This window comes from Saccopteryx bilineata, chromosome 2, assembly GCF_036850765.1.
Source record: "Saccopteryx bilineata isolate mSacBil1 chromosome 2, mSacBil1_pri_phased_curated, whole genome shotgun sequence".
In the NCBI taxonomy this organism is placed as follows: domain Eukaryota; kingdom Metazoa; phylum Chordata; class Mammalia; order Chiroptera; family Emballonuridae; genus Saccopteryx; species Saccopteryx bilineata.
In genome coordinates, this window is record NC_089491.1 from 3,895,107 (window position 1) to 3,922,986 (window position 27,880).

The 27,880-nt window shown below is 57.8% G+C and overlaps 2 protein-coding genes across 16 annotated transcripts in view; one reads left to right on the forward strand and one right to left on the reverse strand.

Moving 5' to 3' along the window:
- TSC1 (TSC complex subunit 1) overlaps window positions 1-16,282 on the forward strand; it is a 54,182-nt gene extending 37,900 nt beyond the window's left edge. For 11 of the 13 annotated variants that reach the window (XM_066255866.1, XM_066255864.1, XM_066255867.1 and 8 more), the window contains 11 exons: window positions 509-578; window positions 1,027-1,131; window positions 1,387-1,945; window positions 3,131-3,174; window positions 3,792-3,961; window positions 4,690-4,872; window positions 6,647-6,757; window positions 7,683-7,805; window positions 11,143-11,330; window positions 11,413-11,574; window positions 11,954-16,282. In XM_066255866.1, coding sequence (XP_066111963.1) covers window positions 509-578; window positions 1,027-1,131; window positions 1,387-1,945; window positions 3,131-3,174; window positions 3,792-3,961; window positions 4,690-4,872; window positions 6,647-6,757; window positions 7,683-7,805; window positions 11,143-11,330; window positions 11,413-11,574; window positions 11,954-12,467 — 2,229 coding nt within the window. In that variant the 3' untranslated portion in view covers window positions 12,468-16,282. The remainder of the gene's footprint in view (window positions 1-508; window positions 579-1,026; window positions 1,132-1,386; window positions 1,946-3,130; window positions 3,175-3,791; window positions 3,962-4,689; window positions 4,873-6,646; window positions 6,758-7,682; window positions 7,806-11,142; window positions 11,331-11,412; window positions 11,575-11,953) is intronic. The other 2 variants (XM_066255875.1, XM_066255874.1) reach the window with 2 other exon arrangements.
- A 482-nt stretch (window positions 16,283-16,764) lies between these two features.
- SPACA9 (sperm acrosome associated 9) lies at window positions 16,765-27,533 on the reverse strand. 3 transcript variants are annotated; one of them, XM_066254613.1, is made up of 5 exons: window positions 27,502-27,533; window positions 21,576-21,789; window positions 19,072-19,274; window positions 18,174-18,321; window positions 16,765-17,278 (listed from the first exon to the last, which is right to left on the reverse strand). In XM_066254613.1, the coding sequence occupies exons 1-5, from the start codon at window positions 27,525-27,527 to the stop codon at window positions 17,267-17,269; spliced, it is 603 nt and encodes a 200-aa protein (XP_066110710.1). In that variant the 5' UTR covers window positions 27,528-27,533; the 3' UTR covers window positions 16,765-17,266. The 3 variants fall into 3 exon arrangements, with proteins under 3 accessions (XP_066110710.1, XP_066110708.1, XP_066110709.1); XM_066254611.1 differs by having other exon boundaries at window positions 16,765-18,321; XM_066254612.1 differs by lacking the exon at window positions 27,502-27,533 and adding an exon at window positions 27,325-27,440 and having other exon boundaries at window positions 16,765-18,321.
- Window positions 27,534-27,880: the final 347 nt, after the last annotated feature.

Sequence of the window (27,880 nt, forward strand, 5' to 3'; positions counted from 1 at the left end):
CAGAATTTTTGTCTTACCCTTGAGCCAGAGTGCCGACGGCAGCAGGTGAAGGCCGAGGCAGACAGGAGAGTGCAGCTTCTTCTCTAAGCTGCTGGCTGTGAGCGAGGTCGCAGAACGGCGGCTGCTCTGCTCGCCTCCCTCAGTTATTTCTGTTCTGGGAAGCACAGGTTTTGTTTTTGTCTTTTTTTCCCCATAAAAATGTTGCTTATGTTTATATATAAGGGTTTTTCTATTTCTAAATGAATTCATGAATATATATTTTAAATTCCTGTTTTAATTTCTAATTCGGCAACTATCAGTAGATACAACCATATAAACAAAAGCTCTTGGGATCCTCAATAATTTTTAAGACTATGAAGGCATCCTGAGATTGAACAGTTTAAAAATCCTTGGGCCAACCTTTGAACTTCTTAACATACTACAAATGTAGATATTTGGGATATTTCTCTTATATTCGAGACTACGTTCTCAGCTTTACCGTGTGATGTAAGTGGCGCCTGTTTTTCAGGAAGAGAGAGCCGACTCATCCCGACCCTGTCTACACAGACAACACCACCTCCCGAACGACCGGGGACTAGGTAATGTCCCTGCGCGGCGGTAGCCCATGCTGGCCTCCTCTTACTGGGCTATGTGCAGGAAGGGGGGTTCTGGAGTACGGCAAAACACAGGTCTAGCGAAAACGAAACATGGGCTTAATTCTCAAGGCCGACCTAATAGGAACAGCAAGGAAAGCTTTTGAGCCGTTGCAAGGAAGCAGCTAGTGTTAAGCAGCTCAAGCTGTGTGGTTTTACCTGTTCTCTGAGCATTAAGAATGGAGAATTTTATTTTCCAGGGGGCTGGTGTTTGTGGCACCTTTAGTTAGAGTATTTATCGTGTCTTAGCTTTCCGCCGAGGCCTGGTGAGAGCCCTCTTGGGCCTTCTCGTGCAGCAGGGAGAGTTGTGCAGCACTTTCTGTGGTCGTGGGAGCAGTTGGACCGTGGTGGCAGTTTCTGGCGCATTTCTGTAACGAGTTGTCTCTCTCTTTAGAAGAACTTTCTGGCAGCAAAGGATCTGTCACGCTGAGTGACCTTCCAGTGTTTTTAGGTGACCTGGCCTCTGAGGAAGACAGCACTGAGAAAGACCGAGAGGAAGGTAATGCTGTGGCCAGGCTCCCGTGAGGCTGCGGGGGGTGGGCGCAGCCCTGGGGCTGGCGCAGTGTCCAAGCGCTTGGCTGCTCACTTTTTCCACTCATGGGGAAAAGCTGGGAGTTTTATTCCAGGTCCAGTGTAGGCAAAGGGATGCCACTCGGTATGTGTCCCTCTGGGTGGCACATGGCGGCATGCCACCCCCTGCCTGCCCTTCCCCGATGGCCTGTTTACTGTGGCGTTTCTCTTCCTCTCTCCTCAGCGGCAATATCTAAAGAACTTTCTGAGATCACCACGGCCAATGCTGAGCCTCTGGTTCTTCCAAGAGGTTTTGACTCTCCCTTCTACCAAGACGGGCTCGCGGGCTGTCCGAGGAAGACCCCTGCAGCCGCCTCCAGTGCTCAGGGCACCGGCATGCTCCCCGAGCCTTTAAGCTCCTCCCTGGACAAACTGGGGCCAGATACACCAAAGCAAGCCTTCACGCCCATCGAGCTGCCCTGCGGGGGCGCTGACCAGGGCCCTGCCGCCAGCAGGGAGCGCCAGACCCCGCTGCAGACCGGCGTCCTCACTCCCAGCCCTTATACAGTCCCACCACACAGGCGCAGGGGCTTTGGGGGCGGGCAGCCTCCCCCCTACGATCACCTTTTTGAGGTGGCGTTGCCAAAGACTGCTCATCATTTTATCAGCAAGAAGACCGAGGAACTCCTAAAGAAAGTGCGAGTTCACGCCGAGGAGGACTGCAGACCCTCCACCTCCCCCCTGGAAGTGCTGGACCAGCTGATCCAGCAGGGAGCCGACGCCCACGGCAAGGAGCTGAGCAAGTAAGGGGGCGGGGTGCCCCCCTCCGCGGGGTGCACCCGGGCTGCGCTCCTCCTGTCTGGTCAGATCCCTCCGCTCTGTCCCTCAGATCCCTCCGCTCTGCCCCTTTTGTGTGCATGGCGGTGTGCCCTCCAGACGTACGCCAAGCCTTGGCGTAGTCCGTTCCTCAAGTAGAGTCCCGTTTTGCCAGGAGTGTGTACGCAGGGCCCTCTATGCCCCTGCGTTTACAGGAAGGCCAGAGGCTCCCTCCCACGTCTGCTCTCAGAACTGGAGGCCCAGCGGGTGGCACTCGCACTCAGATGCAGGAGTGTTTGTCAGCGCCCCTCGCTGTCCAGCTGCAGAGGTTTTCTGTTTGGTCACATGGTTCCCTGGGTGGAAGATGAGATCAGCCTTTCAGTGCAAGTGCAGACGGCCCCTCCCCCAGGGCGGCGCCTGCGATTTCTCCAGACCACGTCTGTCTGAGGCCCTTTTCAAAGGGTATCCAAAGGGAAGGGTGAAGGGGAGTTGAATCCTCTGCCATTTCTAAGCAGGTTCCTGGGGAATGGGTCCTTTTCATGTTTTCAGTAATCTGACATAGGATTCAACAGAGGTTGTGACGTTTAAGATCTCTTTTTAAAGAACTTCACTGTGATGAGCTCAAGTAAATTCCCTACTTTTTCCTTAAACATGGGTGACAGGAGCTTCCCAACCCAGAGCTCCTCCCCATGTGTCTCGGCAGAGAGGGCGAGAGGCAGGCGGCTCGCTGTGTGCCTGGTCACCCAGTTTCCAGGGAGAGTGGAGCTGGGCTCACAGGCTGCAGAGCAGGCTCGGCGGGAGGCCCGCCACGCTGGCCTGGTCAGATGCATGGGCTGTGAGGCTCCTCCTCTGACTCTGCGGACTCCTAGTCTGAGACTTTCTCGTTCCCTGGGGAAGTGACCTAACCTCGCTGCAGTGAGAGGTCTAGATAAGTTTCTTCTAGGTACCATCCGTAACTCTTGTGTTCTCTCTTTATTGAGTCTATTGGGGTGACACTGGTTAACAGAATGTTACAGGTTTCAGGTGCACAGTCCCTCAACACGTCCTTTGTACACTGTGTCGTGTGTGTTCACCCCCCACGTTCCCTTTCATCGTGACTCATCCCCCTGTGCCCTCCGGCGCCTCCCCCACCCCCAGCGTTGTTAACTCGCGTTCAAAACCTTTCGTCCTAGGTTGTCTTTACCCAGCAAGTCTGTGGACTGGACCCACTTTGGAGGTAAAGTTGTTACTTTAGTTCTGGATTCAGCCCACAGGGACCCTGCTTGCTTGCTGCCTTTTCTGTCCTTGAGGGAGGCGTCCTGTGGGAAGCAGACCTCCCATGCTGCTCCTGTCCCAGCTGCTCATCTGTCCGCGGGGCTGAAGAGTGTCTTACGTGTGGCCAAGTCAGCATCTCCTATCTTTGAAAAGTGGCAAATACCACGCACTTGGCACTTTGCAGTAGAACTGCAGAGAGGACAGCCCTCACGCCAGGCTTCCCTAGATGAATCCCCACACGAAGAAATCGGTACTGGGGAGAGATCTTGGCAGCAAACGTGCCAGGAAAGGGAGAACAGGAACCTTAAATACATATGGTTCCAGTTTGTGGAGAAAAATAACGCTTTCAGAGACTCACCCATGTTGAGCCCTTTGCGATCCTTTAAAAGGGAGACCGGTGGTAACTACTTCCCGTCTCCTGATGAAGGACTGGCTGGTGCTGGGAACCACGTGGGCGCTTGCCAAGCGCGTGGTGAAGTGTTCCTTAGAGAATCGGTTTCTTAAGCTGACAAACCGGGTTGGGGGCTTGGTTGATGTATATGTAAAAGGCATCTCTGCCACCTCCCTCTGCTTCAAAAGCAGGCTCTCCTCCCTCAGATGAGATCCGCACCCTCCGTAACCAGTTGCTTTTACTGCACAACCAGTTGCTCTATGAGCGTTTTAAGAGGCAGCAGCACGCCGTCCGGAACAGGCGGCTCCTCCGCAGGGTGATCAGAGCAGCGGCTCTGGAGGAGCACAACGCCGCGATGGTGAGCCTGCGGGGTGGGCGTGGGGTGGGTCCTCCGTTGTCTCTAAAGAGCTGCCCCTGAGCCGAGTCGGGTCCATCCCTGCTCTGCTTGCTGGCGAGGGCGGCAGGCCTCCACGGTCTGAGGCTAACACGGTGAGTGGGCTGTGCCTCTGAGCTCCCTCGCGACTCTTGGAAACGTGGAGACAGCTGATCTTCTGTGTGTTTGTGTGATTGGCTGTGACGATACCAGGGTCAAAAGATCATTGTTTCTCCAAATGTGATACCAGCTCTCCTGAAGCTATTTTATGGCTAAAAACTTGTGGCACAGTTGTGAAGCCAGTTAGACCTGGAGACCGGACCTTGGCTCTGTCACTTAGGAAAGTACTGTAGCCTCCTGAAGCCTGGCCCAGTCTGTAACCTGGGAGCAGTGATAGTGCTTGCTTGGTGCCCGGTGCAGGGTGAGTGCTCCGTGAACATCCATCACCGTGCTGACCTTCATGCCGCAGCAGTGCTGCTGGGTGAGAAAAGGTCTTCAAATAACTTAATGTCTATCTGCAAAGGTGAAACTTAGTAGCCCTTGAGCCAACGAAGCTGGGTTACACAGTAGCGAGCTGTCAGCTGTCCGGCCGGGCCTGTCCTTATAGTTTCTGGCATAGCTACGGCTCTAGATGAAATGTTGGTCTTTGACCTTGAGCACCGCTGCCCATATTGGAAGGCAGCTAATGTGGTGACATCTCTGGTCTCTGCTAGAAAGACCAGTTGAAGCTACAGGAGAAGGACATCCACATGTGGAAGGTCAGTCTGCAGAAAGAACAGGCCAGATACAGCCAGCTGCAGGAGCAGCGGGACACGGTGGTCGCCCAGCTGCACAGCCAGATCCGACAGCTGCAGCATGACCGGGAGGAGTTCTACAACCAGAGCCAGGAGCTGCAGGTATGCGCCCAGCACTGGGCGGACGCCCAGAGGGCACAGGGCACCCCGTTTGTCTCAACAAAGATGAGTTGCTCTTCCCTCTGTGCCGTGGTGGGTGGACCTCAGGGCTGAGGCCCCCAGCTCCCGCGGTTCCAGGCTCCAGCGCCCTCTCGTCAGTGCCCTTGATGCCCTGCACCCCACATACACGCCTGGCTGTCTGCTCAGCGAGCGCTGGAAACAGCTTCAGGAGGGTTTATTCTGACAACTTGGTAGCTGTTTGAAACAATACACATACATGTCAACATTTTTTAACTCCTTTTTTTATTTTTTTACTTTTTAGTGAGAGGAGGGGAGACAGAGACAGACTCCTGCATGTGCCCCCACCGGGATCCACCCGGCATGCCCACCAGGGGGTGATGCTCAGCCCATCTGGGGCGATGCTCCGTTGCAACCAGAGCCATTCTAGCACCTGAGGTGGAGGCCATGGAGCCATCCTTAGTGCCCAGGCCAAGGGGCTAAGGATGGGAGGAGAAGAGAGAGAGAGAGAGAAGAGGGGGAGGGGGAAGGGTGGAGAAGCAGATGGGCGCTTCTCCTGTGTGCCCTGACTGGGAATTGAACCCGGGACTTCCACATGCCGGGCTGACGCTCTACCACTGAGCCAGCCAGCCAGGGCCTTAACTCCTTTTTCATTAAATTTTTTTCTTTAATTTTTTGAGAGAGAGAGAGAGAATGAGGGAGCGAGAGAAGCATCAACTCATTCTGCTTAGTTGTACCACTGATGGCTTCTCCTATGTGCCCTGATGGGGCTCAAACTGCCGACCTCAGGGTTGACTAGTGACCCCAGGGTTGAGCCGATGACCTCAGGATCGGTGACCCTGGGCTTGAGCCAGCAACCCTGGGCTCAAACCAGTGATGTCAGCACTCTATCCACTGTGCCTGTGGCCTGGGCTAACTCCTTTTTTAAATGACACAGTTGCCTACCAATGCTGTGTGTGTACCTCTGGGGCACCGCGCAGTCTCAGACCCTGGAATCACCCTCATTTTCTATTTCACACTGGTTTTTGCCTGGTGATTTTTATCACGCTGACCACCTGAAGTGCACCATTGCAAAGGATGATGTCATCCACAGAGTGGGAATGTGTCCTACGGAGACAGCGACCTCCAACCGGTAGTGCTCGTGACAACCAACAGATGTCGCTGTGTTTCCCTTAAAAAACGACAGCCACAGCTCCGTGGGAGGTTGTAGTGCAGCCCGTGCTCTCTCTGCACTCTGGTCCCTGGGAGGCTAAGGCCTTGTCCCTTTATTAAACAAATCAGGAACTCCGAAATCCACCATAAGTTATTTTTAAAACTGAGGATGAGCCTGACCAGGCGGTGGCGCAGTGGATGGAGCGTTGGACTGGGATGCGAAAGGACCCAGGTTCAAGGCCCCAAGGTCGCCAGCTAGAGCACGGGCTCATCTGGCTTGAGCAAAAAGCTCGCCGGCTTGGACCCAAGGTCACTGGCTCCAGCAAGGAGTTACTCGGTCTGCTGAAGGCCCATGGTCAAGGCACATATGAGGAGGCAATCAATGAACAATTAAGGTGTCGCAATGAAAGACTGATGATTGATGCTTCTCATCTCTCTCCATTCCTGTCTGTCCCTAACTATCCCTCTCTCTGATTCTCTCTCCGTCCCTGTAAAAAACAAAAACAAAAAACTGAGGATGACTTCCCGGTGGCTCACTGAGGAGCTGGGCTCCGTGGCTCTCGGGGGCCTCCCGCTGCGCTCTGACCACGCGGCCTCTCTTTGGCAGACGAAGCTGGAGGACTGCAGGAACATGGTGGCGGAGCTGCGCCTGGAGCTGAAGAAGGCCAACAGCAAGGTGTGCCACACGGAGCTGCTGCTCAGCCAGGTGTCCCAGAAGGTAGGACGCGGGCCAGCCGGGCTGCCCTCCGCCCCCGCTCTGCTGATGCTCTTCCTCTCAATGTGGGCGTGTCTGTCACGGGTTCCCAGCGGGGAGCAGGTGGGCCCCTCCTGCCCGGGGGGCAGTCAGCAACGTCTGGAGACATTTCTGTTGATGGTTTTGGTGCTACTGAAATAGAGTGGGTAGGTGCAGGGGTGCTACTGAACCCCCGCACAGGACGGTCTCCACAGCAGAGTGACCCGGCCTGAGTCCTTGACTGTGTGCAAGCCAGCACTCTCTTTGCACACTGGCTGCATAATGTGCAAAGTTGCTTGTTCATGTGTTTGAGCTGTGATCCGTCTGTGTTTGGGATTCACCGCACTGCTAGGAGTCCCTTAGTCAGGGGTGGGTGAGTTTTCCCTGGGGCTCTGTCCCCTGGCCCTGATGTCCCTGCTGGGGTCCTGTGCACACCCACCTCCTCCAGGTGTCCTGGAGTGGCCACCTCGGCTGTGGCACAGGTGAACATCTCCCCTGGGCCAGCACGCTCTCAGGGCGTCTCTGTCTACGTTCCCTGCCCCTGGTGCTCTCCCCGCGCCAGCCACGCGGGGGGAAGCTCGGGACGTGGGGTTGTGGGTCCGCCCCCGCGCTGACGTAGTACGCCCCTAGCGGCTCCCTGCCCCTGGTGCTCTCCCCGCGCCAGCCACGCGGGGGGAAGCTCGGGACGTGGGGTTGTGGGTCCGCCCCCGCGCTGACGTAGTACGCCCCTAGCGGCTCCCTGCCCCTGGTGCTCTCCCCGTGCCAGCCACGCGGGGGGAAGCTCGGGACGTGGGGTTGTGGGTCCACCCCCGCGCTGACGTAGTACGCCCCTAGCGGCTCCCTGCGCAGTGGCTGCTGCCTGTGGTGTGTGGTCGGGCCTCTCACGCCGCTCGTCCCTGTGCTTGGTCAGCTCTCGAACAGCGAGTCGGTGCAGCAGCAGATGGAGTTCCTGAACCGGCAGCTGCTGGTGCTCGGGGAGGTCAACGAGCTGTACTTGGAGCAGCTGCAGAACAAGCACTCGGACACCACCAAGGTAGGCCGGGCCGGGAGCCGGGCCCTCGCTGGGGCGCTCGCGGGGGCCCAGCGGCTGTCTACTGCGGGTCACAGCCTGGCTTTGTGTGTCGTCTTCGGAAAGGTGGCATGGCGGTCCTGGCGGCCATTCCCACCTCTCTCTGGTGCAGCGGTACTGGCACGGGCACAGCCCAGCCAGCATGCAAGCTTGTCTGTCTGGTCGGGTTTCTTTGAGGTGAAGACAGGTGTCTGTGAATGCACCTGATGGCAGTTGGTACAGAGAAGGGGATAAGTGTTTCCCTCCTCTTACCCACCGCCCTTTGATGAAGGGGGACGATGGCGCTGGCTCTGTCTAATGTGACCCTCAGGACTGGGGGGTACTGGTATGCTTCGTTTTCTTCCTCGTAATGTTGAATGTAGTTTCAGCAGATGGTGGTTTGGTCCTGGCGACAAGGCCAGCATCAGGAGGATCTTACGTTAATTAGTGCAGGAGTTGTTTTTTTTTTTTTTTTTCTGAAGTTGGAAACGGGGAGGCAGTCAGACTCCTGCATGCGCCCGACCGGGATCCACCTGGCATGCCCACCAGGGGGCGATACTCTGCCCATCTGGGGTGTTGCTCTGCTGCAACCAGAGCCATTCTAGAGCCTGAGGCAGAGGCCACAGAGCCATCCTCAGCACCCGGGCCAGCTTTGCTCCGAGAAGAGAGAGACAGAGAGGAAGGAGAGGGAGAGGGGTGGAGAAGCAGATGGGCGCTTCTCCTGTGTGCCCTGGCCGGGAATCGAACCCAGGACTCCTGAACACCAGGCCGACGCTCTACCACTGAGCCAACTGGCCAGGGCCTAGTGCAGGAGTTTTGCATTACTTTATAAATAGCCTCGGGTAAAGTCAGTGAGTGAGTTGGGAATGGAATTTTAATAGTAAACGCTCAGATGTTTCCTGTCACTAACTTCTCCATCGCACGTGGGTTTCTTTGTCACATTGCTGTGTTTCTGCTTCATAAAGTGTCTCTTCTAACCCAACGTAGAGAGTAGTCTCAGAAGCAGGGCAGCGCAGCGTTTATAATGGGGTGAGCCTCGTTCCCCAGCTCCTCAGCTTCAGGCTCAGGTCCAGATTCATTTAGAAGGAAGTGGAATGTGGCACTTTCTCCGGGAACCAGCCATCACCCGTCTTGGAAGTGTAATGGCTTTGGGGGAGGAGAGCGGGGAGACAGAACTACAGGACACGAGGCCCCCGGAGAAGCTTGCTCAGATGCACCCCTGGCGTCTCCTGGGGAGTGTAGGCAAACGGGCTTCTGTGGTGCTGTCCTGTGGTTCCGGCCCGTGGACCTGTGGGGCTGTGAGCAAGCCTGCCTAGCGCTTCAGCGTCTCACCGTCATCGCCAGGTAAGGGGATGTCTTTGGGTGTAAGCAGCAACAGGAAACACTGAACTGACTGGACAGTAGGTAATGTCGTGTTTCACTTGAGGAGAAGCCCCCGGGCAGGAGAGTCCCAGGCTGATCGTGTCAGCAGGGGAGGTGCCGCAGCAGGGAGTCGGCTCAGGCGCTGCCCTGGCTGCCTGACTGTCCTGTCTGCCTTGCCCGAGGCTGGCCGTGCTCGAGGTGGCAGGGTGTGTGGGGTTCCTGTTGCCTCAGCTGGGTGCCATGATACCCATTAGAGGGAGAGCGTCACTTTCTGCGAGTCTCTCTGCCCGGAAGCTTTTCCCAGGCTTCCCACCCTTGTTTTTGGCCAGGATGGTGTCACATGCCCGTCTGTAGCCAGTCATTGCCTGATAGCTGCCAGGGTTTGCCCCGGACCCAGAGGTAGACTTCTTCCCGTTCAGCAGGAGGGAACAGCGGTCGGTGTGGGGCACAGCAGCTGTGGGGGCTGGTGGGAGCACTGGGCGTGCCTGGCTGGTGCCATGTCTCTGTCCCCATAACTCGCTACTGTCGCTATGACGAAGGTCTGATTTGTTTCCCTAACTGGTGCTGCCGTCTGCAGCCGTGAGGCACAGCTGGGATGCCTGTTGTCTGGTGTCCAGTTCTGAGCTTCAGTTGCCCGCACCCATGCCAAGGAAGCGCCAGTTTACTAGTCATTCTTGAGGCTGGGGTGCTTTTATGGGAGCTCCTCTCCCCACTCCTCACGGCTTATTCTTTTTAAAAATAAATGTGGGCCCTGGCCAGGTAGCTCAGTCGATTAGATTGTTGTCCCGATACCCCTAGGTTGTGGGTTCAATCCCTGTTCAGGGCACATATAAGAATTACGCAATGAATGCATGAATAAGTGGAACAACAAATCAGTCTTGCTCTCTCTCTCTCTCTTTTTCTCTCTCTCCCTCCCTCCCTTGCTCCCTCCCTGTCTCTCATTCCTTTCTAAAATCAACTTTAAAAAATTTACAATACAGCCTAACCAGGCGGTGGTGCAGTGGATAGATCGTCGGCCTAGGATGCAGAGGACCCAGGTTTGAGACCCAAGGTCGCTGGCATGAGTGCAAGCTCACTAGCTTGAGCCTAGGGTCGCTGGCTTGAGCCCAGGGTCACTCTTTCTGCTGTGGCCCCCTGGTCAAGGCACATATGAGAAAGCATTCAATGAATAATTAAGAGCCACAACAAAGAATTGATGCTTCCCATCTCTCCCTGCCTATCTGTTTCTCTCTCTCTCTCTTGCCTAAAGAAATTTACAAAACAAATGTACATTTTATCAAGCGTGTTTTACCACTACCTTTGGAGTTTCAGCTTGGTCCCTCTGTGGCAGGCTGGTCATCGGCCTGGCATACACGATGACCTTTCAGGCACCTCATCTGCAGAGGCTGCTTTGCTGAGAGGCCTGCTCTTTCTGGTGTGTTCTCCGGCTGTGCCGTAGCCGGTGGGGGTGGGGGTGGGGGTGGGGGTATGAGAGAAGACGCAGCGAGGCCAAGCGATGGCGCTGGCTGAAGGCCCACTGCCAAAGGCCGCATCCTCTCCTGGGGTGTTTCGTTAATGTCAGTGTTCACACCATTGATCGTACGGTTCCCATGGTTTTGTCACCTGCTTTTCTATCCTTTTTCTGATCTACGTATCATTTTTAAAACTCACGAGTATAAGCTGCCCTTTTGTTTGCTTCACTATTTCCCTTACATTAGACCTAACAGTGTTTCTAGATTTTTGCTCTTCTAAATATGCTGCAGTGATCCTTTTTTGTGCCAAAATGTCTGGGGTGATTTCCTTCGGGGTTGAGCCCGAGAACGGGCTCCGAGGGGAGCGCCTCTGCCCGCTGCCCGCTCGCTCTCAGGAGGGCTGTGCGGACACATCCCCGCCCAGTGTGCCAGCGCCTCCTTCATGCCTGCTGCCGACGTCGCCAGTGCACACACTCGTCCCCCGACGCCTCTGCCCTGTGTCTTCCCAGGAGGTGGAGATGATGAAGGCGGCATATCGAAAGGAGCTGGAGAAACACCGCTCCCTCGTGCTGCAACAGAGCCAGAGGCTCGACGGCTCCCAGAAGCGGGTTCTGGAACTGGAGTCTCTCCTGGCCAAGAAGGACCACCTCCTCCTGGAGCAGAAGAAGTACTTGGAGGATGTCAAACTGCAGGCCAGGTAAGGGCGTCGGGAGAGGCCCCTGCGGCAGCGTGGTGTGGGGGGCGCGGGTGCCCATGGCCAGCTGGCCTGTGTCTTTCAGGGGACAGCTGCAGGCTGCGGAGAGCCGCTATGAGGCTCAGAAGAGGGTCACCCAGGTGTTTGAGCTGCAGATCTTAGACTTGTACGGCAGGCTGGAGAAGGACGGCCTCCTGAGAGCGCTTGAAGATGAGAAAACAGAGGCGGCGGAAGCCGTGGAGGAGAGGTAGGGACACAGCACCAGCCCCGTCCTTGTTGCCACCAGCAGAGTGAGGAGTGCGTGACGGGTGTGGGCATGTGGCAGCCCGGTCAGATGTGCCCATCCCCTTGAGAGAGCCCCCCCCTGGCGCCCCTTTCCTCAGAATGCCCAGGGACCTCTGCAGGTTCCACTTCCTGGGCCCGAGTCGCTTAATGTGGTCCCAGGCAGCGTCCATATTTAAGATGGCCGTCTAACATCCCTGATGGGACCTCACGCGGCGACCTCTGTCGTGAAATGTGGAGCACACTGGCAGAGTTCCGAGTCCACGTGAACTGTCCCATGCCCCCTGAACACGGATGCCACGGTCACCAACTGCACTTCCCCTTCCTCCCTGGGTCTCCTACAGGCTCGACTGTTGCAATGACAGCTGCTTAGACTCTGTGACAGGCCACAGCGAGGAGACGCCTGGTCGCAACGGCGAGACCAAACCCCCCAGACCCAGCAGTGCCCGCGGCGGCAGAGGTGGCGGCGGCAGCAGCAGCAGCAGCAGCCAGCTCTCCAGCCCGGAGAAGCCCCCGGCCCAGAGGGCAGGCCCATTCAGCAGCTGGTGGGAGACCGCCGTGGGCGAGCCCTCGAGCAGCATCCCCACGACTGTGGGCTCCCTTCCCAGTTCCAAGAGTTTTCTGGGAAGGAAGGCTCGAGAGTTATTTCGTAACAAGAGTGAGAGTCAGTGTGATGAGGACAGCGTGGCCGTCAGCAGCCTCTCTGAGGCCCTAAAGACAGAACCGGGCAAAGATGTGTGTGTGGAAGCCAAGCCTCCCCCGAGCCCTGACGGCCCACGCCCGTGTCCCCCTCACCCGGACAGTGTTGGGCAGCTCCGTATCATGGACTACAACGAGACTCATCACGGACACAGCTAAGGATGGTGGCCAATCAGTGTTAACCTGTGTGCGGCTGGCGTAGACCGGGAGGCGTGGGTGATGTTTCAAAACTTTCCTGTTTCCGGGGTTTGAGTGGCAGCTCACGCAGTGGAAATGGGTTGGAGGTCCTTTGGACAGTTTTCTGAATGCGGAACGGTTTTTGGAGCTGGCATTGAAATGCCTCTTAACCCCCCCCCCCCCCAGTGGCCTGGCAGTGTGTGCTAATCCGAGGGCCAGTTTGCATTCCTCAGTCGCTTGTTTTCTTCCTGTTCCCCCCATGGGCACGTCCTATGAACCAGTGCAATATGAGGCCAGATTTCTCTTTGAGCCCAGTAGCCTGTCTCCTCCGAGGCCAGGCAGCTGGGCCGGCTCCCGCCAGCCAGGTGACCCTGCAGGGAAGCCTGCCGTCTCCGCCCTCTGTGGACAAAGTGTGCGAAGCCGACACCTTCACGGGGACGCTTCTCCGGGAGACACAGGCAGCTCTCGGTTCTGAACTCAGCATCGAAAGCAGCAGCAGAGAAAACGGCGGTTCAGTCGCCTCACATTCTTTGGCAGTTCTGATAAGCTTCCTAGAAAGTTCTATGTGGACCCAGGCCTGTTGTTGGAAGCTGCAGCTGGCACCGGGGAGACTGTAGTCCCCTTTGGGAACGCTCTGTCCCCTTCCCCACTACCTCGTATTTATTTGGTGTTGGCTCAAAAGCTGGTACTGTTCCGACACAGGCTGGTGTGGGGGCGAGTGAGCCGTCCGCAGGGCGGGAGGGTGGTGACAGGAGCAGATGCCACGCTGTGTGGGGAGCAGCCTCCCGGGCCAGGGTCTGTGGGCTCACTGACCGGCCCCAGCCTGCGAGGGGCAGCTGCCGGCCCGGCTCCAGGCTGCTGCGGTGTCCCACACGGTGTCCCCGCCTGTTTGGTCACCGATGTCCAGAGGAGGGTGGAAAGACGAATGCATTCTTGTTGCCGAGTTCAGAATTAGGAAAGGAAAATGAACGGATTCGGAAGGAAAACAAACATTACAGGATAACTACTGAAACCCCCTCTACATGTTTACCCTCCTGGCCCGAGAGAGAGAGAGACAGACGGCAGGTGCGTTCATCAGAGCCTTTTCCCTGACTGGCAGGCAGGGAGGCCCCTGTAAAGAACGGGAAATGTTTTACAAACGGGCAGATTGTGAAGATCCAGGGCAGGAAGCGGCGTGGTCAAGCAGGCTGGGGCCACGCCCATCTCCGGGCTGATCTCCGCACTGCGGCCCGGTCTCCACGCCCGTCTCTGTGCCAGGCTCTGCGCCGGGGCCCGGCAGTCCTGCGGCCCAGTGTCTGTGGGCTCAGCTTCATCACCGTGGCTGAGCCCAAGGGGCCATGCTCGGACCCCTCTGGGTCCTGGGGGCTGGGGGTCGAGCCTGGGCTCAGGTGGAAGTTTCCCAATCTGAAGACGTGGGCTTTCCCATCACCGAGGACTCAGCAGCAGGTTTTGTTCGGTTTGGTTTTGGGATGGGTGAACCTGCAACAGCGTCGGCAGGTTGCCCGCTGGTTCTGCCGCGGCGTTTCTCAGGAGGGAGAGGGGACCGCATAGGAAGTCCAGAGAATCGGCCTGGCGGCAGGCAAGGCAAAGGCAGGGGTCAGAGCCCGGGCTGAGGGGGTGCTGTGGTGCTCACACGTGCTGGGCCAGGCAGCCTCCACCCCACGCTAGGGCCGGTGTCCTGGTCCCTCCTGACACTGAGGGGCTGGGGGCCGCTCCTGGGCAGCATGACATGTAGGAGGCAGCCTGCAGGGCGGTCTGGGTCAGGCGGGCCGGAGCTGGTGTCTGGAGAGAGAGCATGTTTCTGAGCACACGGACCTATGTCAGACATGGACATGTGGGCTCAGGAAAGCTTTGACAAGGCCCCGCTGTTACGTGTAAACATCGTTACTGTGGCGTTTGAAGAAACACCGGTCACGAGTAAGAAAACCGATTGAAGTCCAGACATAGGAAGCAAAGGCCATTTGTTTCTTGGATTGAGCGGTTTTAAGAGTCATCCTTGGAGATGAAGTGACCAGCCTTAGAAGCGGGTGTGTGGGAGGGACCCCGGGGCTCGTCCGCAGTTCCTCAGGAGGGAACACTGCGAGCCCCTGGGAAGGAGCTGTGGAAGCTGACGGCTGTCAGGGACTGCAGGTGGGGGCGGAGCGGCAGGTGCGTTGCTTGAGCCAAAATGTGTGTGCCCTCTTCAGGGGGACACGGTCCAACCCTTCCTGCAGGGTGAGCTGTTACAATCCAGAGTCAGGTCCCAGAAGCCACTGACACTGGGAAGGTCAGCCCCCCGGCCAGCTCGGCCAGAGGCCGGCATACACCCGGGCGGATCAGGAGACAAGAAACAGCTCTGGAGGCGCCACCCCTCCGCGGCAGCACGGCTGCTGTTGGAAGGTTGGGAGCGGCAGTCCCAGAGCAGAGGATGGATAAAGTGCTCGTGGTGACGAGAGGATGCGTGAGGCGGACGTGGAGCTGTGGGGGACTGTGGGGAAGCCAGCGCACCTACCACACCAGCCCACACGGGGGCCACCGAGCACCAGGCAGACTGCTGCTGGGGGGGCTTTACGAGAACAAATGAGAGGCAGTTCTGTGTAGACGCCCGTCTTCCAGAGCTGGAGCACCAAGCTGCTGCGTGGCAGGGGCGTGCCAGCGGTTCCTGGGGCCGCCGGTCCCACCCAGGAGTGTGTCTGCTGTGAGGAGAGAGAGGGCTGGCTGTCCTGTGGGATGACCCAAATCATCACGTCTTACTCGGCTGTGTTTTTACTCTTTGAGGTACAGGCTTTAAGACTGACCGGCAGGGAGTGGTAGGAATGTTCCCGGTCTGCAGACGGTTGTGTATCTGTTTACATCCAGAGTTCTGGGACCCGCGCCCCCGCTCCCCACCCCCATCGATTGCACTTGATCAAGCTTCTCCCCGGTGGTGAAAGAACCAGTTGAGGTTGAGGCCTGGCTCCAGGCTGTTGCTGTGACCCTTGTCCCCGAGTGGCTCATGTCCTGGCCATGATGGGCCTGGGAGTGCAGTGTCTGCCTTTGCCAGGCCATCCCAGCGTCTGTGTGTGCTCGCCTGAGGAGAGGAGCGGAGCAACACGGGACGCCAGCCTAGGACAGGGAGCACGTGTGCCCACGACTGCGTTCAGCCTTGAAATGAGTTTGTGAGGGCAGAGGAGCTTTCTGCCCCTGCCCCCACCTCCCCTGGAACCCCTCCCTCCCTCCCCTCCCTCCCCACCCCAGTGCCACAAAATTGTCCATCCTCTGGGCTCAGTCAGCTAGCTGACCTGTTGGAACAGGCCTTTCTGAGGAGACCCCTGAGAGTTTGAGCCCCCTCCCAGGCCACCCCTCCTCCCTTCCCCACCCCATGCAGTGTTTGGGCCCGAGGGCATGTCAGGGAGGCAGCCAGGCGTCCTGCACGAGGAAGAATCAGCGATCACCTTTCCGAAGACTTCTGTGGACCATAAGTACATTACGGAGGGACGGTGTACAACAGAAATCTAGTTTTATAACTCAATCATGGCCCAAGTGGCTCACTCGCAGTGAAAGAGGTCCCATCACAGAAACAGATTTCTTTTTTTTAACTTTTTAAATTTTAAAAACTCATCTCTTGTCAAAGGTCTAAACCTCCCCGCCTCCGTCCTATAAAAGCATGTCAAACAATCCGCATCAGACGCCATGAACGTGAACCGCGAGAGAAAAGGTACAATCTTAGTGAGCGGGGACTGGAATCAAAAGGGTTTGCTGTCCTTAGAATGTTCTAAAATGTCACGGCAGTTGCTTGTGTTTAACTGTGAACAAATAAAAACTATCGTTTTGCACTACTCTGCGGTGCGGCATGCAGTGGGCCCCTGAGGGGCTGGGGGCTGAGTCGGGAGGCGTCCAGGGATGTGGGAACCTTGAAGTCTGGGTCTGAGGTGGTCCCCACGTCCCATGTGTGTGGGGGTGCTGACAAATTTCAGAACCTGGCCAACAGCCACACATCCTTGAAATGACCTGCCTCCAATTCATGCCCTTTCCCCAAAGAGTGTGGGTGGGAGGAAGGAGGGAGGTGACCCGGACCAGGGGAAGCATTGGCCTGCCAGGCCTGCACTGCCACCCGGCCGGTGTGCGCCCGCATCCCGTCCCGAAAGGCTGGAGGGCACGCTGGGCTAGCGCACCCTCAGGTGGAGCCCAGTGAGGGTGAGCTCACTGCTCAAGGGCTGTTTGACCCTGAGCCTTGCCCAGTGTGTTTTGTGTTAAGGACAAAGTGCGGCTGGCACCCAGCACCTTCCGTGTGCCAGGGGGTGGGGTGGAGATGGGGGAGAAGGCAAGAAACTGCCTTTAAATGACTTAGATTTGCCCTGGCCTTACCGCTTCTTTCTCGGGACATCTGGAGGCAGGGTCGGAGCTCCATTGGCTTTGTGCCCCGCCTGCTGCCCTGGAAAGGGGTGTGGTCTTCCCTGTTAACGGGTGGAAGCAGCTCCTTTGTCCTTTGAGACAAAGGCTCAGGTGGCAGTTTTTAATTTTGTCTGGGAAGCTCAGGAGTCCTTGTCCAGGCAGGTCTCTAATGTATGGGGTGGGTGGGGGGTAACACGGCTTCCTGGGTGTGTTTGGCAGACCCTCTGGGAAGCACCCTCTGGAGCTGGGCGTCTGTCTGTCTGTAGTGGCTGCTCTGTGCTAACGGGTGCTGCCTGGCATCCGCCGAGGCCTGAGGACACGTGGTTTTCCTTACGAGAGAGAAAGCCCAGGAAGCCAAGCTGGGCAGACAGGTGGTAGAACAACTTTTATTCTTGAGTGTAGCCCCCAGGGAAGCAAGAACACAGAAGCTAAGCCGCCCCCTGTGGAGGGAAAAACCGAGAGTCAGAGAGACAGCACTTCCTGCGTGCTCGGAAGCCTGCGACACGGTTCACGCTGTCTGGGCCTCGTCATGTCGGGGAAACCAGGCAGCTGCCCGGCCAGACAGGAGCCCCGCGGTCAGAGCTCTTCCGGCTCCGCTGCCTCCCTCTCCCACGGACAGGCGAGGGCAGGCGGGCTCGTCCCCTGTGGGCTTTGCAGAGACCTGGTCGCCCTGAGGATGCTCAGCACGCCAGCCCTGCAGGAGCCTGGCTGGCTGGCGGGAGTGGCCCCGTCTGGCCCAGAGCTGCACCAGCCTCGGTTCCCACTGCGGCGGGACAGCGGCTGTGCGGTCTCCTAAGGCTGGACCTGCGGCCTGGCGGCCCAGTGGCGTGCGCAGTGGGAGCTCAGAGAGGACCAGGTAGGACGGTTGGGGCCTTCGCTCCTTCCCAGCCTCCCAGGACACCCTGTGCCCCGCACCCCACCCGCGGGGCTCCTGGGCGTTGGCACAGGGCCTGCTCTCGGAGGCACGGACAAGCAGAAGTTTAAAGCAAGAGAGGGAGCGAGGTTTTCAACAGTATATTGGGCCTTCCCCTTTGAGGTTAACGAGTGGCAGGGACCGTGGGTGCTGGTGGAGATGGAGCACCCAGTGCAAAGCGGGTGTCCCCAGGGGCCGGACCAGGGCGGGGCGGGCGAGCAGGTCACGCGGCTCAGTTACAGTTTCCCACCGGGAGGTTTCCAGGGAGGCTTGGAACACCCTCTGCCTTTCCCCTTGAGTCTGAGGCTGTCTTTCGTGAGCCGCCTGTACTGGTGCTTTCTTAACCCAGGCTGGGGGCCTCTGGTCCCGGGGGGCTGCGCGGCTGGCGTGGCCGCCCCCTGGCGCCGCCGGGGCTCACTCACGTGCTGCAGCTCCTTGCGGGGCAGCTTCTCCGAGTGGGCCACCCACTCCTTCATCAGGTCCAGCACGAGGGGGATGAGGCTGACCACGCCCCCGTAGTGGTTCCTGGCCTCGTCACAGCTCAGGTGGTTCACCACATCGTGGGGGTACCTGCAGGGGGGCGGCTGGGCCGGGTGAGCCCCCACTCCAGGGGACCAGAGCCCGGGCAGGGCGCCTTCACCCTGACCTCCCACGGACTCCCCTGGGGAGGTGTCAGCCCTGCGCATGCACCAGGCCAGGCTCCCCGTTTCCAACATTGTGGGTCAGCAGGTTTGGGGGCCCAAGAGCCCACGTAATCCTGGTGTAAAGGAGGGAGCTGCGAGCCACTTGCCCTCAATTTGGGGAAACCCACTCTCATAGCTCCAGGGTGCTGTCTGTCCCCTTGACTTTTCCTGCCCTCGTGTCTGTCTAGCTTTCTGGAGAATCTGGGAGTCTACGCAGGACTCAGGGTTAGGGAACCCCACTGGTGGTGCCGACACCCGTGGGAATGGGCTCCAGATGCCCTGCTGCTCTGTGGCTTGTGGCAACGAGGCTGTAGGAGTGCCTCCCCGCCACGCCTGGGCAAGCCCCCCACGCCCCCACCCCACCCCGGTGCCTGGGGCTGCTCCCAGAAGAGGCTCTGTGCCCCATTGTCAGGGCTTCAGGGTCCCTTGTTTTCACTCGAACCAATTGGGTCAGAGTCATTTCAAGACATCAGTGGACCTAAGCTCTCCCCCTGCCAACCCCTGGGTTCTGTCAGTTCAGACTGAACTGCCCGCTCAGCAGAAGCCCCGCCTCCCATCTCTGTCCCTGTCTCCCTCCTGCCTGCGCTCACCGCTCACCGAGGCCTCAACAAGGGGCCCGGGGAGGAGGGGGACTTACGTGGCTCTCAGGACGCTCAGGTCGTTGCTCTGGCTCACCAGGGCTTTGCACTTCTCCAGGAGGTTGTTGGTGACCGGGGTCCCCGGGTGCAGGGCCTCGAGGCGCTGGCAGAGCCTGCTCAGCTCCGTGCACAGGTCCAGGAACATGAGCAGCGCGCGGCGGTCTGTGGAGTTGACGCAGTAGTGTTCCATGTAGCTCTGCACCTGCAGGGCCGGCGCCGTGAGCGAGCCGTGAGGCGGCACCCCCTCCCAGCCCGGCCGCTGCTTCTCTGGGCAGACGTCTGGGGGCTCCACCCGGCCTCCTCAGCCTCCCACGGTCACAGGCGCCAGGCCAGCAACACCGGGGCATTGGACGTCCGGGCCGCTGTGTGGAGCCAACACCGCAAAGTCTCCCGAGCACCGGGCGCAGCGCGGGCCTGGTTTCACACACCCGCACCTAAGCGCTACTGGGGGAGCTCGTCAACCCTCACTTCACAGCTGACGGCGGAGGCTCAGAGAGGTGGGGGACCTGGTCCCGCGGGGCTCCATGCCCGTACCTCCACTGGCCCCCACGGCCCTGTGCCGATGCCTCGAGCAGTGGGCTCACTGTCAACTTTCCATGCCACAGTCCCACTTCAAGGACTGCTGGATATAGGGGGGAGGTGGCAGACCAAAATCCTGTGTGTCCCCAGCAGAGTAAGGAGGGACAGTCAGGCAGTGGGGCTAGGGGAGGTGACTGTCCATGTGAGGACACCAACGTCCCTACCTCGCACCATAGACAAGTCAGCTGCAGTGGGTGAGGCACAGAAATAGCAAGAACACAGCTGAGGCTCCGGGAATGTGTTGCAGAGGCAGGAGTAGGGACCGTCCCTCAGGTGCTTAGGACAGGGCTGCAGCTGACCTACTTTCAGATCCTTCCAGTGTGTGTGTGGGGTTCTCTCCTGGGTCGGGGGTTCTGTCTCTCCAGAGTGACCTGGGCCCACCCAGTGACTCTGGATCTGAGGCCGGACCAGGGCAGAGTGACCTTGTGCTGGGGAGGTACTGGGGGTGGGGTGGGGATTCCCGTCCCATTTCCCCGCCAAATACTTCCCCTGCCCTCCGCTATCTGGTGAAGGGACGTCTCCCCCCACCCCCCACTCCAGCACCATCAAGTTCTCAGTCTCAACCAGGCCTTCCTGGTGTCACCATCTGTGGACCGCCATCTGTTGCTAATGGGTGTCTTCCCCCAACGATCTCTGAAGTGTCCCTTTGCGAGGGGGAAGAGGCTGGGACACCTAGCGCTCACCCGTTCCCTGGCACACCTGCCCTGAGCCGTGGGTGCTGTAGGAGTGTTTGCTGTAACCACAACAGAGCAATGTCGCCGGGCCACCTGCTGTGCACATGGCACCTGTGGGTGTGTCTGGCTGGGGAGGGCAGGGGGGGAGAGGAGAGCCAGCACTTGAGGTGGAGAGTCCAGTTGTGGGACCACTGTTGACTGGAAGCCTTCGCTGAACCTGAGGCCACCAGAGGGGCTGGGGAGTCTCTGAGCAGAGGTGGCGGGTCTCCTACTGAAAACCTGTCCGGGGCCCTTGGATGTCCGAGCCGCTGCGGGGTAGGCTGGAAAGGACGCCTCCAACCTAGTCCCACACAGTTCAGGGACGGGGAGTATATCCGGAAACCTGGCCACGTGTTACAGATTGGTGGGTCTAGTGAAGGTTATATGGGTGTCCATAGTCCGTAGGTTTACAATTTTTCAAGTTAAAAAACTGGGAAGAAGTAGTTACAAAAATCAGAAAACAGGCCCTGGCCAGTGGGCTCAGTGGTAGAGCGTTGGCCCGGTGTGTGGAAGTCCCAGGTTTGATTCCCGGCCAGGGCACACAGGAGAAGCACCCATCTGCTTCTCCACCCCTCCCCCTCTCCTTCCTCTCTGTCTCTCTCTTCCCCTCCTGCAGCCAGGGCTCCATTGGAGCAAAGTTGGCCCAGGTGCTAAGGATGGCTCCATGGCCTCTGCCTCAGGCACTAGAATAGCTCCTGTTGCAATGGAGCAATGCCCCAGATGGGTAGAGCATAGCCCTCTGGTAGGCATGCTGGCTGGATCCCGGTCGGGCGCATGTGGGAGTCTGTCTCTCGGCCTCCCCACTTCTTACTTCAGAAAAATACAACAACAACAAAAAAATCAGAAAACAATTTTCTAAAGGGATGTGGCTGGCAGGGGTGGCCGTTCCCCTTGGTTAGGGGGGCACAGAGCGGCACATCACTGGCCGAGGTCACCGGTGGCCCAGGGAAAGTAGCCGCTGAGTCTCGAGCCTGCATCTTTAACCGCTTTGTTCTCGTGGCGAGGGAAAGAACGGACCCCTCATCCACCAGCTAGGACCCGAGTCCTGGCACAAATGTGCTTCCCTCTCTTGGCCTTGGGTTTGTTTGTTTTTCATCGTCCCAGCCAGAGCCAGGGCCTGGTGCTGCCTAGGACCCTCTGGGCCGGGCAGGTTCCCGGGGTCCTGGCCCGCCCACCTGCCTGCCCACCCCCCGCCCGGCCAGCAGGGCCACCTGCTCGATGCTGGAGATGGGCCGGATCTTGTCGTGGGCGTTCTCCCGACAGTGCTCCAGGGCCGCGATGAAGGTGAACTGCTGCTGCTGGAACAGCTTGTACTTCTGCTCGATGCTCCGCAGGGACTCCTTCAGCTCGTTCATGACGGCCCTTCCTGCTCCCTGCTCCCTGCTCCCTGCTCCGTTCCGTGCGCACTTCCAGGGGAACAGGAGTCTGGGGAGGAGAGGCGGAGCGCTGAGGTCCCCGGGGCCGCCCCAGACCCAGCTCCGTGAGTCGTCAGTCGGCTGCAGAACGCTCATAGCCCGCCTCGTGGGGGAGCCCTGCATAAAGCCCCCCACACACAGCCTGCGAGCAGAGACTGCTGTCACCCTCATTTTGCACAGAAGGGACAGAGTCCCTCTCATGCAAGACGCTTGCTCAAGACCCCCCACCCCCCACCCCCCAAGGCTGTCCACGAGAGACCTGAACCCGACCCAAGCCAAGCACACAGTATTTGCCATAAAAGATGACTTCCTTCCTGCCACCATGAACAAGAATCTCTCTGGTCCTTAGTCTCTCCAGACTCAGGGTCACACACACAAGCACCCAGCCTCCAATGCCTTTTTGCGGTGCCAGCAACAGCTGGGATCAAGGAATGTGCCACAGTGTGTACAATCTGATTTTAACAGCTTGGGCCAAATTGTTTTAAAACATCTGCCACTGCAGCTGGTGGGATTCTTCCCGGGGGGCCAAGCAGGGGCAGGGGCAGCGCAGGACCTCGGGCGGGGGCCCTGATCTGGGGTTTGCCCGGCCCAGGACCGGGCTTGGCTGCTGGCCCCTCCTCCCTGCCTCCCACATTGATGGCAGAGTGACCCTGATTGGAAACACGAGTGCCCGGGGGCATGCTCTCTCTGGGTGCCTCACTGTCCCGGGTGTGGTCCAGGCGGTCCACAGCTCCTCTAGAATCTCCTCTGGGGACAAAAGCCGTGGGTTCTGCCCTCTATGATGTCATAATTTTGCTAAGCACAGGCAAAAAGACTCCAGGTAACAGGTCTGTGGAATGTTTGAGTTGGAAGGAACATCAGCAGATCAACTCTCCTTTACTCCTTTACTTTCGGGGGGAGGGGGTCGGATACCCAGGGTGTCCCAGCAGGCTTGGGCCCTGGACCCCCTAGGCCCCCGGCTTCCTGGTGGCTAGCCAGCATCCTCCAAGCTGCCACAGCTGGCTGTCCCTCGACCTCAAGGCACCAGCACACCTGGAGCCCAGGCCTGGATGCACCCCATGCGAGCAGGGCTCTGAGAAGGCTGTGCCTCTTGAGGGGGGGGTGTCCAGGTAAGATGCTACAAGGGGAGGACGGGTCCAGAGGACACGAAGGACGGGTCGGGAGGACGGGTCGGTCCAGGCTTCCTGGCAGGTTCGGGTGGAGAGGAGTGAGAACGGGTAGGAGGGGCTGGAGGGCATTTCTTTCTGCTCTGTGCCCCTCAGTGCCGAGAGCCCAGAGCAGGGCTGGAGCCGAGAGGGTGTCTCTGTGGCAAGAGGAAGGAGATGGCAACAGGGAGGAAAGGGAACAGCAAGGGGAACAGACCATAAGGTGGCCCTGTGACCGTGACTAGAGGAGGAAGTAAAGCACAGAGCTTGGGAAGGCTGGGGGAGGGGCCAGGAGCTGGCATACAGCGAGGGAGCCGCGTTGGAAGGGGCCCTGACCCCGGCGCCCCGTAACCCCGGGCTGGTAACCCCGGGCCGGTCCACTGTAAATCTAATGGAGCACCACGCTTCAGCTGCAGCGTTCTGAGGCCGCCCCTGGGAGCCATAGCACCTCTGTTTGCCAGCAGAGCAGCGCAGCTCCCCTGGGGACCGGCTGGGCTGGGGCCACCTCCTAACCACTCAGCACCACCCCATCCGAAGTGGGCTAGTAGGAAGGGAGCCGGGGGTGGGGACGCAGTGGGGGCCCTCTGTTTGTGGAGCACCTGCCATATCCAGCCACGGTGTCTGCCCTCTGCTTACCGCCTGCCCTGGAAGGCAGACCTGGTTTTCCGTTGTGCCTCCCCTGGCCTGGGCCCCGGACCCCCTAGGCCCCCGGCTTCCTGGTGGCTAGCCAGCATCCAGGTTTTCTGTTGTGCCTCCCCTGGCCTGCTCACGCTCACGCTCACGGGGGCCTGGACTTGAGGGAGGCCAGGGAGACACACCGCCGTGCAAAATTCAGGGGGTGCCAGGTGACTCAGCGATCCAGACGGGTAAAGATAGATGATAGTTAATGCTCTATCTCAGGGGTCAGGAACCTATGGCTCGCGAGCCAGATGTGGCTCTTTTGATGGCTGCATCTGGCTCGCAGACAAATCTTTAATAAAAGAAATAATGTTAAAAATATAAAACAGTCTCATGTATTACAATTCATTCATTTCCTACTGCTCATGTTCATGGTGGCGGAGCCAATCACAGCTGTCCTCCGGGACAACAAATTTTTATTGGATAATGCCTAACGTACACGAGTTGTATGGCTCTCACGGAATTACATTTTAAAATATGTGGCGTTCATGGCTCTCTCAGCCAAAAAGGTTTCCAACCCCTGCTCTATTTAAAAACGTAAAAGCTGGCCTGGCCTGTGGTAGCACAGTGGGTAAAGCCTCGACCTAGAATGCTGAGATTGCCCATTGAAGACCCCGGGCTTGCCCGGTCAAGGCACACAAGGGAGTTGATGCTTCCTGCCCCCCCTTCTCTCTCTCTCTTATCTCTAAAATGAATAAAAATCTAAATAAAAAAATAAAATAAAAGCTAACACGGAAAAGTCCCTGAGGAACAAAATGTCAGAATTTAAAATAGAGACAGGCTAGGGTATGGGGCTGTGCCCCCCACCATGGAGCCTGAGGCAAAGGGGCAACTCAGTAATACTGATCCCGTCTTTTTTAAAAAATCTGTGATATTTTATACTGAATGAATGTTTGCACTGATTATGATTTTTTAAAAAATATTGTGCTAAAATGTTATCTTCTTGATTACTGAGGTTTGGGGTCCCCCCTGAAGTTTTGCATGGAGGCAAATGGCCTCACCTAGCTGGGGCCCCAGGGTTTACCAATCTGACCCGGGGGTTGAGACCTGGGAAAGGCAGAGGGCAGCACAGAGGCGGGAGCTCGGGGAGGGGAGTGTGCGTGGTCAGCCTGGACTTGTCCCAGGGTGCTGGGAGCTGTGGCTGCTGGGTGAGACCCTGAGCTCCAGAGTCACACAGTCCCGGGTTCAAATCCTCATCCCACCGGGTTTTTTTGCTCGCCTTGGGCAAGCTGTTTGGCCTGAACCCCAGAGCCCTGACGTGCATACCCGAGATGAGAGGTGTGAGGTGTGGAGCCCCGAGGAATATGGTAGTGCCTGGTCGTCAAAGCAAAGCCACCGTCATTAAACAGTGCACATGCGATGACAGGGGGTTGCCTCACAGGCATGGTGTGCACCCCAAAAGACGGCAGAGGTGGGGGTGTGGGAATCTTGTGGGAAGTACAGAGAGCAGTGGACAGGTAAGGCCGAGGGAGCCAGGTGTCAGGCAGAGCACTTCGAGACCACTGAAGGCGCCTAAGCCAAGTTCATTCAGTCATTCACACTGCTGTGCCTACCGTGGGCCAGACACTATTTAGGGTGCTGCGCTATATGACATTGAACAACACAGGTGACCTTCCCTACCCTGGAGGACCTACCATTTGGAGAGGGAGGTGGACCAGAAAGATCAGTGAATGGAGAGTAGTTTAGACAATGACACAGCTGAAGAGAAAGAGGAGCGGGGAAGTGGAGTGGGGTGTCAGGAACGAGGGGCTCCACAGTCTGCCAGAGGGGCGTTTGCAGGAGGTGGCTGGGGGCAGCGCAGGTGGTCCAGTCCTCAACCAGAGCCTGGACGGCTCGCCCTGGTCTTCCTCATAGCAAGTTACTCTCTGGGCCTCTTGGAGAACCCTGGACAGGCTCTACCTACCTCAAGCCCTCGCCATGGCCCTGGGATCAGGGTACCACAGTTATCACCATGTGACAGATGATGAAGTTGCTATCACACAGCTGGGAAGTGAGCAAGGCAGGGTTTCCCGCTCACCTCTGCCTGATTTATAAAGTCTGAGCCCTCTCTCTCTCCGTGATGGTCCACACAGATGAACACGCCAGACATCAGACTGACTGTGATTGGGGGTCCTGGTGTGTGTGCGTGGGGGTGACACCAAGGACCTGGAGTGCTGTTTGAGTCCTCCATGGACCCCTGGACTTTGCTTCCACTCTCATGTGACTGCTCTCTGTTCCCCGTCCCAAAGCAATGAGGACTAGCAGTCAGAGGCCATCCTGTGAGCCTGGCTCCCTGCCACCCTCCTGGGGATTCCGGGGGCTGCCAGTCCTCCAGGGATACGGCGCTACCTTGGCTGGTGGCCCCAAGAGCCCCTGAGAGAAAAAACTGACTTGGTTCTTGATCCTAGAGACTTGTGACATGCACGCCAGGAATGTCGTGAGAAGAGCTGTAATAAGCTATCCAAAGTGATTGTCCCCTGAACGAGAGTCACTGCAGCCAAATTAGTCGGGATGAAAGGCTCAGGGTGCAGGTACTTCTCGATTTGGGGAAGGAGGAAGGAAAAAATGATTACCCAATAGGTTTTTGGCTTTAATTGATTTGTATTTTCCTAGACTGCTAAAGAAGATTACATCCTGGTATGAAAAGTGCCTAGGGCTTCAAATAAATGAGGAGAAAGGCAAGTCATTTCAGAAATGTCCAGGAAGCAAAATGAACCTCTCCAGTGCAAATTGCAGGCCTGGTTGTTGTGTTCTTCTTTCAGGGGGAGGCAGCTTCCTTTTCTTCCCCAGCTGTCTTTGCAGTTGGGTTTGACAAGCCTACCAAGGTTTGCATGCTTTGAGGAAGCCGTTCTGAGGAGGAAGCAGAACTCAGCCTTTCACTGTTGGAGGGCATGTCTCCAGGGCTGGCATGCCCTCCAGGGCTGGCGACTGACGGGAGGTGGCTTTGGCTAGGAGCCAGGACACTTAGTTCCAGTCCTGGCACTGCCTTGGATTAACAAGTGACCTTAGCCAACAATTTCCCCCTTTTTGGGCCTGAGTTTATCCATCGATAAAAGGAAGGAGTTTGAATTTAGAGGCTCTTCAAGGGGCTTTGGGATTCTAATGCTCTGTAGTCAACAACTGATGATTTCCAGAAACGAGGAAATGACTTCCCCAAAGTCATTCAGCCAACTCCTTTTCACCATTCTGATCCTCCAAATTCTCATGTGTAAAATGGGAAGGAAGGTACCCCTCTCTCAGAGTTGATGCAAAGATTAAATGAGACAATACTAATAGCTCCTATGTAGTGTGCCCTTACTAGATGCCAGTTACTGTCTAATATTTCAGATATATTAGCTCATGGGATCCTTCTATACACCCCCTCACCCCCTGCTTCACAGAGAAGGAAAGTGAGGCATAGGGCAGGCTAACGAAGGTAGTAAGAGGTCATCAGGATTTGAACTTTGGGCAATACGTATTGATTAACACCCTCTCCATAACGTGCACAGACACCAACGTTGAAAGCACACAGAGCTCACAAACGGTAGCTCCCGCTAAGAATGGCAACAAGAGCTGGGGCTCCCAATTCAGTGCTGCGTCCGACACCTGTCTGGTCTGGTCCCCCCTCCCCGGGGATTAACGCGACTCCGCACCTCCGCACCACGTCGCACCCTCCCGGCCTCCCTGAGCAGCAGCAGCGGTGGTGCCCTGCACTCTCTGCTCCCCTCCACCTCCTCCCCAGTTTCCAAACCCAGAGCTTTAACCTTGCTTGTTCCAGAGCTGCCTCCACTCACAGAGCGCCCTAAAGCTGAAGTCCCTCCGTGGGTGCCTGGGGCCCGGGCGGGGCGGGGCAGGCCATTCCCAGGTCCTTGGGGGGTGGGTGGGGTATAGGGTGGGAAGGCAGCGGGGAGAAGAGGCGGGGCCACGGGTCTGATTGTTACCTTGGGTGCCATAGCAATCGGGCCATGTGACAGTCCCGCCCCTGGATCCGACGGGCGGGGTTTCCTGGGGCTCAGAAGCTACGAGTTGGGCGGGAGGTTTTCACTGGGACCCTCGGCCCTTGGGCTGGACTCATGAACTCCTCTTATTTTATTCTTCATTTTAAAGATGGGGAAACTGAGGCCAGAGAACCTAACGCCCAGGGCGGGGCGCGTAGGCAGAACCAGAAGCAGGATCGGCCTCCTGCCCCCTGGTGGGAGGTGGGGAGGCGCCAAAGTGCCCTCGGGGTGTTTGTTGTCGGGTGTCTCAACACTGGGGGGGCTCTCCCGGGGCCACAGCTGGAAGCAACCTGAGATGCCCCGCTGGGACACGCAAAAGGGA